A 16,242-nucleotide genomic window follows, 5' to 3' on the forward strand; every position below is an offset into this window, starting at 1 on the left:
GTGGCTGAACCGGACTAAATGCCAAAAAAACGTCTTGAAAACTCTGCGTACGAGATGTTTCTTTTTGTTCGGAAATGGATGCATGTATATCTCTAGTTTGGAAGTGAAGAGAAAAAAAAAAAACATTGATATTTTCACGAAATACCTCCTCCCAGTGAAGCAACGTATTAGAAAAAGCAAGTGTTGGGGGGAGATCGATCTTCAGTGTGCCAAGCCAAATCCGTTTTCCTTTCTCTATGTAGCCAGAGGTGGTATCCTTCCGTAAGTCGTTAAGCGCGAGGGTAGAAATAAAAAGAGGAGAGCAAGAAGGGATGGAAAAATCTATATACCACCACCACGCATCGTTAAGCCCCTTCCCGTATGATGCAGCACCGGCGCCCGATTGTCCCCATGCCCAAGTCCGATGAAGCCGATCTGAACTTTCTTCTCATCGAAAGCACCCAGGCGCCGAAAATCCTTTTTTATCCCTCCCGTAAAAAAAAAAAAGCAAAGCACGAACCCACCAGAACCTCGTATCGTACACGCTTCTCTTTCCGACCTCTCTCTCTCTCCGGAGGCTTATGCCCACTTGCCGAGCAGCGCCATCAAGGCAGCGCCCAAGCACATCAGCACGAAGGCCGAAAGGACCGTCTTGATGGGAGCTTTGGACATGGTGGGCGAGAACATGAACTCGTGAGCCATGAGCTCGACGAGGCCGGTGTAGATGAGAATACCGGCCGAGATGGCATCGAAAACGCCGTTGGCAATGAGCGAGGTTGCGCCCTCCGGGGCGAAGCTGGAACGCACACCGAGGCCGATGGCGATGGCGATGGGGGTCGAGATGCCAAAGGCGATGGCAAGCAGGTAGGGCGTCCAGCGCTTGCTGTTGGGCCAGGGCACCGCCGACAGACGGGAACCCAGACCGAGCCCCTCGAAGGTCTGGTGGAAGACGAGGACAATGTAGAGGGTGGTGAATTCCTCGCCGGAAACAGCGAGCGTCAGGCCAATGAAGATGGAGTGGAAGATGACGCCAAACTCGAGGATGAAAATGGCGGTGAGCTGGGCGGCGTATGACTCAGGGCTCAGACCACTCTTCTCCCAGTCCTCTCTGAGGTCCTCATTGGCGGCGTGGTCGCGGCTGTGGCCGAGATGGTCCTGGCCGGGAGTAGACGAGGTAGGCTCAATGCTGTCGGCGCTCTTGTGCATGTCGACGTCGTCCTTGTTGGCAGCCGTTGCATGGGCAGAGCGCTCAACGTCGTGATCATGGTCGTGGCCACCAAAGTGAGCATAGCGCATGGCGATGAGTTCGACAAAGAAGAGCACCATGACGGTCATGAGGACAATACCCTCAGCCCAGTCATACTCGGTGATGGGGCCAGTCAAGCACTCGTTGGTGAGGGCCTCGACGGCGGGCGCAAGCAACTGATCGGGGTGTTAGCAACCGATGCCAAGACGGGATATTGGATTCACTCACGTGGATGAAGGCTGTCGCAATGATGACACCGGAGCCAAAGAACTTGGCGATGAAGAAGGGCCACTCGGGCATACCGGCGCCCGCATGGCGGCGGGCGTAAACGGGGAACCAAGCACCTGATGGACGATAAGCATGCGGAGAAAGTGCGGGAGTAGTGGAGGCAATGGCTTACCAAAGAAGGAGCCAACCAGGATGACGAAGATGGACGAGATCCTGACGCCCATTCTTCCGTCGTACTCGTTGCTCGTGTCACAGTAGCCGGGAGTACCGATGAGGTCCTCGGGCACGGACGAGGAGCCGGCGGACTCGGCGCCCTCCTGGCGCAGGACCAGGTGTGCAACGTTGAGCGCGTTTTCCACGACCGACATGGCTGCGGCGACGGGTAGATGCGTGCGGTGAAACGAAGAGCAGCGGGCAGCGGGATTTTCAAGGGGGATGCTGTTCGCTGGCTGCGGCCCAAGTCGGATGGCCCAAGAGGTGAAAGTGCTGTCAATCGCGGGAGCTTGTCGCAGGCGCGGCGGCTTGGTGGCTTTAGTAGGAAGAGTGGAGGGCCCTAGGGTCGCGGCAACAGGTAGTGTCTCTCTCGCTGAGCACCTTGATGGTTTTCTCGCGCTAGCCGAACCACTGGCCCACACATTCGTCGTGAGAGAGCAAGAACGCCCCGCTGGCTATTTAAGTCGGCTCGCCAAACGAGCGCCTGACGCGGCCTGAGGGCGCCATCTCACAGCGAGCCCTGTCTGTCATTCGCAACACGGCAGAGTCGCGCTGCGTGTCGTGGTTGACGTGCGCCTGGTGTGCCATCATCGGTGAGGCCGCCCGCCAGTCGTATTTTCCGCTGACACAGCAGCCCCAGCCCCGGCAGCCAGCACGGGCCTGAGGCGGCGATCCCCGCGCTCTTGGCCGTCAGCAGAGTTTGCCTCGCCGCCCGTGGCTCGTCTGCGCGGCCGCCGCCATGGTGTTGTGCCCCTGCCTTTTGTGGCCCTCGGCCGTGTTCCGGGACACCACGGTGCGCGCAAGTCACGCTATCCAGCGAATCCGGACGAGGACACTCTGATGGACGCGAGCGAGCGGCTGAAATCGCGCACCCTCGCCACGTCGTGCCTGGCGCGTATGCGGTCATGCGGTGGAGCTGCGAATTTTTGCGGGATCATCGACGTGCAAACCTGCATCGGACACTGCCCGGTAACTGGGATGCGGCAGCGGGGGCAGTATCCAGAGGACCGGCGGTCGCGTGGATTCATGGCCAGCGGTGCCCGACGCGCGCTCGTGACTGATGCGTGGACGCTCCCCACCGAGACATGGAGTACGGCGCGGTGTGGGCCCGAGGAGCCGAGTCGAAAAGCATGTCGAGGGCGGTGCGTCTCCAGCGATTCGTGGCTGCGGTTGCGTGGGATTGAGGACGGAACGGCTCGCGCTTGGGTGAAGCGACGTCTGGTGTTCTTCAGTCATGTCGGCAGCCATGCCAAGCCCCACCCACGCCGCTACCCGCATGCCACCTTACTGAAGCAGTAAATGACCTGCATATCCGAAGCACCGTATGCGAAGAGGGAAGCTGAGTCGGGCCTTTCGGCTGCTGCGGGTCGGTCCTTCGTCACTGGCTTTGCTCCTGCTTGCTCCGCCGAGGGATTCGAGCTGCCTTATATACCGCCCCAGCTCTACTAGCCTCCGGTAGTCTGTTTGTGTCCGAGCACACGTGAAGCTTAACACGTCTGACCTATACCTCTGGCTCGACCCTCACACGCGCACAAGGCCAACGTGACGGCCTGTTCAACCAACATTCTGTGCGTCGCGGCAATTGGTACGTTGCAAGAGCAGCCTCGACATAAATTGGGTCGAGTGTTCCCCAGCGCTTGCAGAAGAAGGACATCACGCACGATTGACGGAGATGCTTCCCGCAGGGCATTGTGTTTTGTTGTTCTACCTGTGCATGTGAACAACCCCTCGACTCTTCGCCACTGTGCCTGCGCGAGGTTGCAGCGCGTCCAATGCTGTATGACCCGGCCGTGCATGGCACCAATATGGAAGGTCGGAAAAGAAAATGGTCCCATCGCCGTAACGCATCCGAAAGGAGAAAAGCCCGCTGATGTAAGGAAGATTTGCCGCCCGGGTATCCTGACTGTGAAAGAAATCACCTCCCGTAGACGCCCGCCAACACAAAACCACCGCCGTTGAATTGTTCTAGTCACGCTTGAAGAACGAGAACCTCGGGGAGCTCTTGGCAGGAGACTTGCGCTTGTAGATGATCCTCACGCCATCGGTGAGCTCATCCAGTTTGCGGCGCTCTGGCGTAGTCGGCTCCATGCCGAAAGAGTCTTCTTGATCAGCCTGGCCGGAGTGGGCATGGCGGGGGAGGTAGTAGTCGCGTGGAATCGAGTCCTCCGCGGGGATCTTGAGCTTCAACTTGTTCCTCTGCTTCTCGGGCTCGGCCTTCTGTTCCGTCGCATTCATCATAGATTTGCCAGAGTTGGTAGTCATGGAATCCCTAGCCGACGAGTGCTTCAGGCGGGCCTCAGGGACTGCCGTGTAGTAAGTATCTCTCATCGTGAACTTGGGAAGCCTCAGAAACTTACTGGCCTGCTCTTTGGCCCTGGAGACCAGAGAGTCAAGCTTGCGCTTCTTGCGGAGGGGCTTGACGGGCGTCGAAGCCGGGGGATAAGTGATGTCAACCAGCGTTGGCTTGCACACGCGAGCTACTTGGGCAATGCCAATTTCGGGATCCGTACAGTACTCCTCGCCGCAATGTTCGCATGCTTCAAGGCTGGAAGTCACCGAGAATGAGTCGGAATCGTCATCTTCGTCGCTGGTTTCATTATCGTCGTTGACCTGACCACGGTCGTTGACTTGACCATCATCGTCGACTGGACTGTTCTTGAAGGGCTTCTGGTCGCTTTTCTCGGCGGAGAGGTTCTGCATGATGAAAGAGCCGGATTGTATGGATGGTTTTCAATGTGCAATGTCGGTGGTGAGTGCAGTCTGGATCTGGCAACTGGATCGGCTTGATGTGCGCGTCGTCAGGTCTGGGCAGTGTCTCCACAGGTGTAATATCTTGGTCGCAGACACGGACTAGCTCGGGGCGAGGGGGCACCGGGCGCGACCGATCTGGTTGTTTTCGGGCTGGGTGAGCTCCAGCTCTGCTCGGCGGCGATGGTGCGAAAGGTGCTAGTGTCGGCGAGCTGCTGAAGTCGAGCGCTGTGCGAGCAGACCCGGCTTCAGCCTGCCGCGCAGCAGGGCGAAGGTGAGCAAAAGGTAAGCAGACCGACTGCGAGTGAAGGGTGCGTGGGTTGTGTTTGGGGAAGCAAGATAGCCGTCGACGGCAGGTTGAGGTGGTGAGCGGATGTTGGCGATGGAAGAAAACGGCTGTTGACAGAAAAGCGGCCCTACCCGCCGGCTCACCACAACACCTTCTCAACCGTCCACCTGAATGCTCCTACTCCTAATATTTGTGTGGATTTTGAGATTCGTTTGCTCTTTTTTGCAGCGTGTTGGACCATTCTTACCATACCCACAGCCCTTCAGTATGCCTACACATACAGCCTCACCTCACTGATCTGGGAAATAAACGGACGACCTATGTGAGAGATTCTTTAGCATCAAACTTCTATTGATTGTTTTGGGGTAAATCAAGCCAGCGGGTTCAATTTCGAATGGCCTCAGTTAAGTATGTGGTAGAAGATTTGAACGTTCTGGGCCCAACCGAAGATGCTACACTCTTCCTACATAGGTAGTCGAAACTCTAGACGGGGTTGCGCGCCTTTAAGACACAGATCTACGTCCGGATGTTGGATTCAACTACCTACACAAGTAGGGTGCACTACATGTATAAGGAAGATGCGGGCCCGCTGTGACGTGACAATATAGAAATTATGGTTGAAAATGACGTGGGAATGCGATTGATGCATCTGATGAAGGCAGCATTTGGATATGCTTACCTAATTGGTTCCGACCGAGGCAGATCCCTAGGGTTGGATAAGGCTGGCAGGACCGGAAGTCTAAATAGCAAAAATCCTGTGGAACCTTGCCGGATATCGATGGAGTGGGAGCGAGAGATCACAGCCGAGAAGGTGTGGAGAAAAGCGAAGCAGAAGACGGTGCGACGAGCGAAGCACACGTCCGCTCAAGGACAACGCAGAGTCAAACACGAGGCTCTCTAGGCAGTCGTGCGGACAAGGTGGATGGAAGAGGAAATTGCAGGCAGAGGGCCAGTGCGGCGCCTTGCCGTGTGCGGAAAGTCAAGAAAGATGAGCGCCGACTCAAAGCCGTGGGCTGGCCCCGAGAAGAAAGAACACGTCAAGCAAAAAAAATTGACGATGGTCAGAGACATGAAGCAAGGAAACTTGAGGCTGGGCCGGCTTGAGCAACGCCGTTGGTCGCGCAAGAAACGCGACTCGGCCTGGGCACGTCGACACTGACACGGCCATCTTCAAGGGATACTGGTAAGGCGTGCGTAGGTTCAGGCCTGACACGCGCGAGCTGACGAGTGCTCATCTTGTCCTGTGCAGAGCACGCAGCAGCTTGCAGAGGGATAGAGTGGACATCTGTGTAATACACTCACGTGGTTTAGTTGAATTTAATGTGACCACGCCGAGGGGCAATGGAGCGCGCGCGGATTCGTCGACGCTTGCAGATAGAACAATGAGAATCAATGCGCCAGTAGTGCGGCCCAGGCTTATCCGTGATGTATGACTCGCGAACCTGGGGAAGAATGTCTTGGGTGCTGGCACAGCGAGTGACGGAAGAATTGAGCCCACCCGCATCTGTCTGCCTCAGAGAGATACACACAAGGGCAGTTAAATACAAGATCCGGACGTTAATGTGAATATTAAATGCGCACATTTACGTCCGGATCTCGTATTGAACTGCGTAGAAAGAGTGTGTCGACCTCGGTGAGGTTAGAGGGCCCAGTTCTTCTGTCACCTGCTGTGCTGGCATGGGCGAAACGGTCGCAGGACAGGGCGGGTGATAAGAAACAGCTAGGAAGGGTAAAGCGCGGCTGGCGTGGCCGGATACATATCTGCGACAGCGTCGAGAGATTCAGCTTTCTTGCACAACTTGCCTTCGACCCTCGACCACCGCCAAAGAAGCGCCTGCGACCGTTGCGACCGTTACCGGAAGGGTGGAGCGCCTGACACTGACGCCACGACGATGCAATCCGAGCCCGGGCTGCAGACCACCCCAGGCAATTAGCGGGGCCGTGCCGGGCGTCGACATGGAAAACGAGCTTCCGAGCTGCTGCGCGCCGCTGCCATGGGCCGGATGACATCTGCATTCCATCAACGCATCGCGAGAGGCCGGGCGCGCAGGGCATCAGCTGAGCGACTTTGCTGTTTCAAGGCCTCGACCGCGGCGCCAGGCCGGGCAACCCGCTGCTCGACATGCCGTTCGGGGAAAGCGCGGGTCTGGATGGGATGGGAATGTTGATTGCAGAGGCCGAGGCAGATGGCAGCAGCGAACGGGAGGTCCTCGCTGATCGCCCAGCGGGGGCACGGACCACCGCTTGCCGTCCGCAGTTTAGTGTTGTCATGACGTACGGGACCAACGCGGGGTGGCTGGATTTGGCAAGCTCGCAGGTACTTGTTGAAGCTCTGCTGCCTTCTCCGCTTTCTCCTCTCCAACACCTCCGCGCCCTTGATTCTCCTCCAGCTTGCCATTGCCATCCGGAGACAAAGAATTGCCCATCATGATCCACCCTGAGCAGGTCGCCGATATGCTGAGGAAGACGTCGAGTCTGCTCGTCCCCACGAGGTAAGGGAGCTCCCGCTGCTGCCTGGGCTGCGCTCTAACACGATGCAGCACCGCCTCGCCCTCTCCCATCGACCCCATCCCAACCGTCATCCGTACGTGTGTCTCTGCAGATCCCGCCTGTCTTCACTAACCACAGGCCAGCCGACCACTCGATCCACCAGAATGCTGGTGAAGCCGGCGCCAGGACGCTCTGGGTGGTCTTTGTGCTGATGCTGCTTGCCACCATCGTCTTCTCTGGCCTGTCCTGGACTGTCCCGACTGTGAGTCGAAGCCGAAAGCCGCAAGCGCGCCGCGCACGTAACTGACAGTTCGCAGTCTCGCCGCTTGTACCATGTTGTCACTACCCTGATCACCATCATTGCCACTCTTTCGTACTTCGCAATGGCTTCTGGTCATGGTGTGTCCGAGCACCACACCACGGTTCGCGAGTCGCACAAGCACGTTCCCGACACCTACCACGACGTCTACCGTCAGGTCTACTGGGCTCGTTATGTCGACTGGGCTCTGACCACTCCCCTGCTCCTTCTCGACCTCTGCCTTCTGGCCGGCGTCGATGGTGCCCACACTCTGATGGCCATCATTGCCGACGAGATCATGATCCTCACTGGTCTTTTCGCCGCTTTCGGTAACGAGGGCACTCCTCAGAAATGGGGCTGGTATGCCATTGCTTGCATTGCCTACCTCGTCGTCATCTGGCACCTTGCCCTCCACGGTCGTGCCAAAGCTTTGGCTAGGGGCGACAGCGTCAAGAAGCTTTTCGGGTCCCTTGGTCTCTTCACCCTGATCCTCTGGACTGCCTACCCTATGTAAGTTGTTCTCCATCCTGGGCACAACGATTCATCGCTAATGTGAAACAGCGTCTGGGGTGTCGCCGATGGCTCCCGCAAGGCCTCTGTCAACGACGAGATCATTGCTTATGCCGTCTTGGACATTCTTGCTAAGCCGGTCTTTGGTCTCTGGCTCTTGCTCAGCCATGCCAGGTTGTCCGAGACGAACGTGGAGCTTGGCGGCTACTGGACCCATGGCCTTACCGGCGAGGGCGCCATCCGCATCGGCGACGACGATGAGGGCGCGTAAGCGTGCAACCTAAAGCGTCAAGCCCACGATGGCCCTGTCGCTCTCTGCGACATCCAAACCACACCCACACCTGCAAAAGTTGAAGGATGCGCAGGACAGTCAACCGAATGTGCGAAAGCACCCATCGCAAAAAAATTGGCATTCGACATTGAAATTTCCATTATCCACCCCCCATCAACACACCCTTCTCAGATAGCTTAATGAGTGCATGTACCTAATCAATCGAATGGAGAACGCGGAGGAGCCTCTGCGATCGTGAATCAAGGTCTAGCTGTGTACCAAGTGATCGAATTCCGTGGTCGAAGCCCGCGCAGCTCCGAGGACAGGCTTTTCTTAGGCCACATGCAATCATTTTTCCGCTTGGTTGCTGCCTGAACCCTGGATCGAGGCGATCTAAAGTGCGGGGAGAGCAGGGATATGGCTTACGCCATGGGCCCCCCTTCGACGCTAGCTGACTCAATGAAACAAGCCTTTCGCATTTTCGCTAGCTGCTACGAGAACAGGTTTTCCAAAACCAAGACGCGCATCTTCTCAGGGATCACGTCTTCGACGAAGTTTCATCTTCCACCAGACTCCTCCAAATTTGTAAACGTAAAACTGCACTGTATAACTATTGACTAGAAACATTGCTCGCCACAACTAACCTGGACCTCAGCTCCCTCTACTGATCAGCCAAGCATCTGGAAGAAACCACAGGCGGGAGGGAAACCCAGGCATTATCCCATGGCAGCAGCAGCATCCAACGCATCCCATTGGCTCCAAACCATCCCACCATCCCGGCGGGCAATCATTGCGGGGGGCGGGGGCTAGGCTGCAGCAGCGGCGATGCATGTAATCACCCAATGCATGCACGCGGTTTCTACCGCATACACGCATGCTTGAGCGTTGGGATATTCAACGGATTTTTCTGTGGCAAATGAAAAGGACGAGGTTGTTGTCACGAACGCGGCGAGCTGCTGCTTTGTTGAACAATGTTTGAGTGTGGGTTGGAGGATGATTGCGTTATAAGCAGGTCGGCCGCTTTGGGTGCAGCGAGCCGGAAGTCTTCGGTTCGGCGTAGGTAGGTAGCAGTGTGGAGGAGGGGGGGTGGTGATGGTGGTGGGGCTGGATACGAAACCAACCGTGTCACCTGGCGCGTCGCCCTTTGTTGACTGTTACTCTGTCTACAGCGGTTGCAGACGGGATGCTTTGCTTTTTCTTCAAAGCTATTGCTGGCCATGTTTTGGTGGAGTTCAGCTTATGCTTGCGGGCTTGCGGGCTTGCCACCGAAACTGCTGAACGTGGGAATTTGTCGGGAGGGAGAGAGCTGATGGCTTTGTACGCCCGTGGCGGCTGACCTGTCAGCTCTTTTCTGTCCCGACATACCACACTCCGCCTCTGTTTTACTCCCAAGAGCTACCTACCCGGCGAGGCTGATCCGGGGGAGGGCGGAAGGCTGTATATATCCAAAACGGTGGAACGGTGACGGGACTCGCATGCGCGCGGGGGAAAGCGGGAAATTGGCATCTGCCGAACAAACTTAAGGTTGGATGGAAGGGCGGATGCCAAACGCACGTGTGTCTCGATAAGGTAGCATGGTGGCTTTCCACCAAAATCGCTGTTTCATGGTTTGATTAGCAAGGCCCGGGCTGGTCCTCGAATGGGAACCCTCAGGCCATTCGCGATGTCCCGTTGTGGCGTGTGCGCGGGCGGATGTGGCAGCAGCTGGGAACTGCGTCGTTGCTTGCCCATGCTTGTATCTGGAGCTTGATTCAGCCCTACTGTTTACCTTCCGGCCCCGTGCGACCCATGATATGTGGGGCCCATCATTCCAGGCGCGGCGGAAGCGTCGGCAGAGAGTCGAAGCTTCGGCGATCTGTGCCCTCGAGAAGGCGGGAGAAGGGTCTGAGAGGGTTGTTAACGGCCCTTCCGTGGCGTACGTGCGACGTTCTCGTCATAGTACCGTGGAAGTATCGGGACAGGGTAGCAGCTTCCCTAGGTTCGTTGGAAATGACTTTCCCAGCTCACCTCACCGACTACATATAGCTACGTAGCGTTATCCGCTTTCAGTCCTCGAGTTTCACTCTGTGCTGCACATCGCCCGCTGCAAGCATATAAGGAAGCTTCCTACGATACGCTTATTTTTACCGGGCAGTACGAAGCCTTTTGAGCCCGACCGATATTCGCTCTGCTCTTTTTGTCGCCTTGCAATACCAACAGCAGAAGAGATGCCGATGATTCAAGACGTCCTCGTCCTCCTGGTGGCCGCGTTGTCCATCAGCAATGTGTACGTCCCTTTGACCTCGCTGTCACTACAGCTCCTTCGCGCAGCCGATGGCTAGCGTGGATCTGTATTTTGCTCATGTCATGGGTAGTTGAAGCCATCATCCGGACGAGAATAATTCGACATTCTCGTCCGGAAGATGGCTTCAACTACTGCGAGAGGGGGCTGTACTCTATGAAACCGCACTGACACCATGCAGGACCGCCTCGCCCATCAACAACCAGACTCCTCCATGGCCGAGCACGCCTACGCCAGCGACCATTACACCAGCGCCTACCTCGGCGGGCGACACGGCACTTTTCGCCGCTACCACACCCGCCCCAGACAGCGGCTGTACGACCAAGCTCTTTGCGGGCCACAAATTCGGAGCGCTCAAGCAGGAGACGTGCACATACTACGACTCCTACACCACAGTGACCGACTACGTTGATTGTGGAGGCTGCAGCTTGAAGATGCAAGCCATGGGTGCCGGACCGGTAAGGGAGAAAATCCTCATTTGGCTCTCGCCTTCTGCCCTGTTTTCTCTTTGATTCGCGCTCCGTCGTCTCATTTCCGTTGGGCGGAACGTGTGGGGGAGACGTGGTCTCGACCGCCCGAGATCCGCGCTTTTCGCCCACTCTCTCTTTCCATGCTTTGGGCCTGTGCTGATGAGAAGGTTCTGGCTAGGCCGTGCAGTGCAGTACCGACACAAAGCTGCCACTCGGAACGACAACAATGACTACCTGCAGTCCCAGCAGCAGTAGCAAGTACGCAGACGCAGCCACTGCTCCGTCGACGCCGGCACCCACATCGACACCGCTGCCGGATTCCGAGCCGCCGCAGTAGGGAAGGGATGGCTCAGGTCGACGAGTGTGGCTGCGAACGGCGATGATCCAGATGGAAGCTAAGGATGGCGGGCCGAGAGAGCGAGACGGGAGAGGCGCGGGGGGGAGGGCGCCAGGCGCCAGGCATACAAAGGGACGCTCCGCGCAGCGCTCACAAAGGGCGGAGGTAGATATGGATCGACAGGTAGACACTCGGATCAGCGCGCGTGCTGGGGGGCGGCGGGTTCCGGACGGCCAGTTGTATGTACATACCTACTGCGGTGGGCAGGCAGTCCAAATTGCAGGAACGGCATCCCACGCGTCGAATCGGCGGACATCATGTGCTGGGTGGGACAGGTCACAGGCCACGGCCACGCCTTTGTTCCCTCCTGTCTCTGACCCGGAGACGTCGCCACCAAGTTGAGTTGGTTGTGACGTGCTTAGGCGTGGCAGAGCGAGGGCGGCGCGGTCGATGGCAGCGTGCGCAGCTCTACCTGAGGCGCAGGCCGGTGGAAAAGTGGGTGCGGGTGGTGAGAGATGATTCGGCGGGGCTTGGTGCCTGGATCGTCAGGCGCGCGGGCGGCGGCGACGGTTGCGGGGCTGGGGCTTGTTCTGGCGCGCGCGGGGCAGCCGGAACCACGAGCTCAAGCTGCCTGGCGAGTGACGAGCAAGACAGCGCACGACCATCGCCTGGGAAACACCGCCCCGTCGCAGAAGTACAAGACACGACAACTGACCGCCCTGGGCCCCTGCGCAGCTGGCGTGTCGTGTGCTGTTGCGTCCAAGCCACTTCACGGACCCAACCGCCCCAGCACACAAATTCCGCTCCTCGCCGCCGCAGCTGCCTGTCTGCTCTCACCTGAGTTTCCGCATCTCTCCACCTCCGCATTCCACCCAAACACCCTTCTCCCGCCCACAACCACCTGCTCTCCTCCACCCCGCAACAATGGCCACCGAAGAACCCCAAGCTCAAGTTCCCGCCGTCGACGAGACGCCCATCTCGCCGGTCCGTGCCAACGACCGTCGCAACTCGCTGGAGAAGCACCTTCAGCACCGCCCAGACCCCCAGGATCTGAAGAACAGGCACATCCTGCTCGACACTGCCGCTGCTCCGTGAGTTCTGACAGCTTCCCTGACCTCCGCAAAGTCTTCGCCCACCGCAACTTTACACACGAAGGACATACATGGCCGATACTGATTCTTGCGACAGTGCCCTGCAGCAGAAGCAGCTGGAGCTTGAGCGCCAGAAGGTCAGCGACAACCTGAAGAAGGGCCTCGCGCACCGTCCCGAGCGTGACGAGCTGGTTGAGCGTAAGCATTCCCTTTACCCGTCTCTTCCAAACCCACACCTTTGTTTGCGTCCAAGACCGTGCTCGGACCTGGCGGACTGTTTCAAGGCGACACCGCCAAACGACGGCTCCCCACTCGTACTTTCTTTCTAGCACCTAAACAGCTAGCTGATACGTCGTTTTCCTCAGGCCACATCCTGCCCGACTCCAACGCCGCACCCGCTCTGCAAGCCCACCAGATCGAGCTCGAGCGCAACATGAAGGCCGACAACCTGGAGAGCGCGCTCAAGAGCAGGCCTGCTCCCGACGAGCTTGTCAACAAGGGCATCCTGGCCGAGAACCCCGCGGCGTAAGCCGTCTCTCTGGAGAGCTATACCGATGGGGATGGGAGGGTCGGCATCATTGGACATGCATGATTGAATGGTCTTTTTCTTTTTCTCTCTCTGCTCGACAAAGCGCTTTTTCCAATTTTCCTCTTTTCTGGGAGGGGGTTCAAGCTCTGCCTTGAATATCTTTTTTTTTACTCGTCCAGCTTCTTTGCCTCAGTTCTCTCGACGACCGCGCTCACGATAGCAATTGATTTTATCATCAAAGGAAGTAACGATCGTTTTGTTTTCCTCGACAATGCAACGGGCGCAGGGCGGGAGTCGATTGTATTAGTCTCGATTTAGCTATGCCAATAGCAGTTTCTTTCCACGACGCAAAGCCGAATATCTCGCGTGTTGCGAATTCTTAGGACATGGTCGGCTGAATCATTCGGCGCCCATGGTCAAAGCAAAAGGAGAGCGACAGTCAAATCATCACGATGCAGGAATAGTGCGATTAGAGTGCTGACAGGAAAGGTTCGAAACAAAAAGAGGCTCGATCATTCGCCATCCGGTTGGAAACAGTAAGCAGAAGGAACACCCCATATCAAGACAATTGCCACCAATCGTTAACATTACGCCTTATAGGCCCCCATCCTCCCACGTGGAAATTGCCAAACGCCCCATCCTGGCTCAATTGGTGAGGCATCGCTTTGAGAAGATAGGTACGGCCATGATAGAGTGAGAAGAGAGGGCCGGGGTGGAATGGGCAAACCCCGCTGCTCCTTGCTTTGTAGAGCACAGTGACTACTGCATTATTTCAAGGTGTGTTTGGTAAACAATAGTATGTAGCAGTTTACAGCGGGGCGGCGTTATCGGAGCCGTACCTGCCGCTTAAAGCCGGCCGCCCATTGGTTCCATCCCATTCCTTCCCGCCCCGAATCCCGGTAGACAGGTCCATTCAGGCAACGGGATATTCGTCGCCCTCAGCCTCCGCCACGAACCACCCCACAATTCTCGGAGACGGAGCAATTAATTGCGCATGCAACAATGACCAACCTAGCAGGAGAAGCTCACAGCCGTTCGTCGAATTCTCATCATTTCGGGAGAGCCGGGAGGCTCGCTTTGCAGTGCGATAATTGATGTATTGCACCAAAGACGGAAAGACGACGCTAATGACCGCTGGACTTTTGTGGGCGACGGGACGCTACCCAAGTTGACGGACGAAGAACGCCGGCTGAGCCTGTCGAGGCAGCGCACGGCCTTCTTTGATCTGTGACCGTCTCCTTCGCAAAAGGTTTCGCGTTCGCGACGGCAAGAGAAGATCCCACCGACCGGCCCTTTCAGGCAGCCACACTTGGAAGTGTTACGAGGCATTGCTCTCAGTCGGTGTAATTAGACCGAACCGGCGTCCGCGGAGTCCTGGAAGCCGCGTGGAGATGCTGCCTTGAGAGACGTTAGGTAATGCGGAGTTAAGTGGTGGGCGCAACAGCAAAAGACGCATGGCGTCACCAAGCGTCTCAGCACCACCTTCGGGTTTTGGGAAGGGAGATAGCCACAGCATTGCGGGTACCACTGCATCCGCCTAGTGGAGTTAACCGTTAGTTACGGTTTTAGAATCCAATCCGTCTTTCTATTTAACTCCCGTCGTCCCTGCGAGCAAACCACCGGCCTCCATCTACATCCACCCACCCAGCGACGACGACTACCACCACCTGACGACAGCAAACCACCCAAGGGCAAGAGAAAAAAAAAAAAGAGAAAGAACAAACAGAACAGAACAGAAGGAAAAAAAACCCCTCCCACCTACCACCCACCATGGCCCCAACCCTCGGCACCATCCTCAACTTCATCCACTCCCAACTCTTCGTCACCGTCCCCAAGCCCACAACCAGCTACGCCGGGCGCGTCGTCATCGTCACCGGCGGCAACGTCGGGCTCGGGCTCGAAACAGCGCGCAGCATCGCCCACCTCGACGCCTCCAAAGTCATCATCACGTCGCGCTCGACATCCGCCGGCGAGGCCGCGCGCGCGTCCATCCTCGCCTCCCTCCCACCATCCCGCGACCCATCCAGCATCGAGGCGTGGCCGCTCGACCTGTGCAGCCACGAGTCCATCCGCGCCTTCGCCGCGCGCGCCTCCGCTGATCTCCCCCGTCTCGACGCGCTCATCTGCAACGCCGGCGTCGCGACGGGCCGCTTCGCCCTCGCCGCCGACCTAGGGGGAGTCGCGGACGGCGGCGGGCACGAAACCACCATCGCGACCAACGTCGTCGGCACCTTCCTGCTCGCGCTGCTCGTCCTCCCCGCGCTCAAGCGCACCGCCGCGCGCACGAATTCCCTCGCCCACCTCGTCATCGTCTCGTCCGAAGTCCACTTCTTCACCGACTTCGCCGAGCGCAAAAACATCGACGAGAAGGACGGCAGCATCTTCGCCGCCCTCCGCGACGCGACAAAGTCCGACATGCCCGACCGCTACAACGTCTCCAAGCTCCTCGAAGTCCTCGTCGTGCGCGAGCTGGCGGCGTCGCCGACGCTCATGGGGAGGAGCGCGTACCCCGTCGTCGTCACCGCGCCCAACCCGGGCCTGTGCGCCAGCGCGCTGCGCCGCGAGATGTACGAGGGGAGCTTTTTTATGCGCTGGGGCGTGTGGCTGATGGAGAGGCTGCTCGAGCGCTCGTCCGAGGAGGGCGCGCGGAATTTCGTGGCGTGCGCGAGCGCGGGGGAGGCGTATCACGGGCGGTACGTCAGTGATGGCGTGCCCAAGGAGCCCGCGGCGCTGGTGAGGAGCGAGGAGGGCGCCGTGCTGCAGAAGCGGGTGTGGGAGGAGCTGAGGGATATCTTGGAGGGCATCGAGCCTGGGGTGACGCGGAACTTTTGAAGGGAGAGAGAGAGGGAGAGAGAGAGAGAGAGAGAGAGAGAGAGAGAAAGATGAAGATGGACGGGGGGTTTTGGTGTGACCCCCCTCTTTTCTTTTTCCCACTTCTGTTGCTGCTGCTTCTTCTTCGCGAAGTCTCTGAGGGGCGTTTCGGTGCTGGGGTGGCGGGCGTTGAGTTTCTGTGGTGTGAGGAGAGAGGATGGGGCGGGGTTTGCCCATTCCACCCCGGCCCTCTCTTCTCACTCTACCATGGCCGTACCTATCTTCTCAAAGCGATGCCCCACCAATTGAGCCAGGGCATGGCCGTCACCTTTTTTGCCAAGGGCTGACTTCTTCGAGAAAAAATTCAAGTTCCGCTCATGCACGCATCCAGTCATCACCCGACACTTTGTCATCGTCAAACTTTGGTATATTTTCCAACACATCAACGATG

At 57.8% G+C, this 16,242-nt stretch overlaps 5 protein-coding genes across 5 annotated transcripts; 3 read left to right on the forward strand and 2 right to left on the reverse strand.

Moving 5' to 3' along the window:
- Window positions 1-558: 558 nt before the first annotated feature.
- Window positions 559-1,821, reverse strand: ZRT2 (low-affinity Zn(2+) transporter zrt2; the record flags this gene model as incomplete). Its single annotated transcript, XM_066772930.1, has 3 exons — window positions 559-1,401; window positions 1,454-1,569; window positions 1,626-1,821. 3 exons carry the CDS (start codon window positions 1,819-1,821, stop codon window positions 559-561), a joined length of 1,155 nt encoding a protein of 384 aa, XP_066635497.1.
- A 1,810-nt stretch (window positions 1,822-3,631) lies between these two features.
- On the reverse strand, window positions 3,632-4,366 carry SLS55_001437 (uncharacterized protein; the record flags this gene model as incomplete). The annotated part of the gene is made up of 1 exon (XM_066772931.1): window positions 3,632-4,366. One exon carries the CDS (start codon window positions 4,364-4,366, stop codon window positions 3,632-3,634), a length of 735 nt encoding a protein of 244 aa, XP_066635498.1.
- Window positions 4,367-7,130: 2,764 nt separating this feature from the next.
- On the forward strand, window positions 7,131-8,272 carry NOP1_1 (Small subunit processome complex component; the record flags this gene model as incomplete). The annotated part of the gene is made up of 5 exons (XM_066772932.1): window positions 7,131-7,195; window positions 7,244-7,287; window positions 7,337-7,455; window positions 7,511-8,001; window positions 8,053-8,272. The coding sequence occupies 5 exons, from the start codon at window positions 7,131-7,133 to the stop codon at window positions 8,270-8,272; spliced, it is 939 nt and encodes a 312-aa protein (XP_066635499.1).
- A 4,012-nt stretch (window positions 8,273-12,284) lies between these two features.
- SLS55_001439 (uncharacterized protein) lies at window positions 12,285-12,980 on the forward strand (the record flags this gene model as incomplete). Its single annotated transcript, XM_066772933.1, has 3 exons — window positions 12,285-12,451; window positions 12,549-12,649; window positions 12,817-12,980. 3 exons carry the CDS (start codon window positions 12,285-12,287, stop codon window positions 12,978-12,980), a joined length of 432 nt encoding a protein of 143 aa, XP_066635500.1.
- Window positions 12,981-14,750: 1,770 nt separating this feature from the next.
- Window positions 14,751-15,812, forward strand: SLS55_001440 (uncharacterized protein; the record flags this gene model as incomplete). The annotated part of the gene is made up of 1 exon (XM_066772934.1): window positions 14,751-15,812. The coding sequence occupies one exon, from the start codon at window positions 14,751-14,753 to the stop codon at window positions 15,810-15,812; it is 1,062 nt and encodes a 353-aa protein (XP_066635501.1).
- Window positions 15,813-16,242: the final 430 nt, after the last annotated feature.

Source organism: Diplodia seriata, assembly GCF_021436955.1.
Source record: "Diplodia seriata strain FDS-637 chromosome Unknown scaffold_2, whole genome shotgun sequence".
Classification (NCBI taxonomy): Eukaryota; Fungi; Ascomycota; class Dothideomycetes; order Botryosphaeriales; family Botryosphaeriaceae; genus Diplodia; species Diplodia seriata.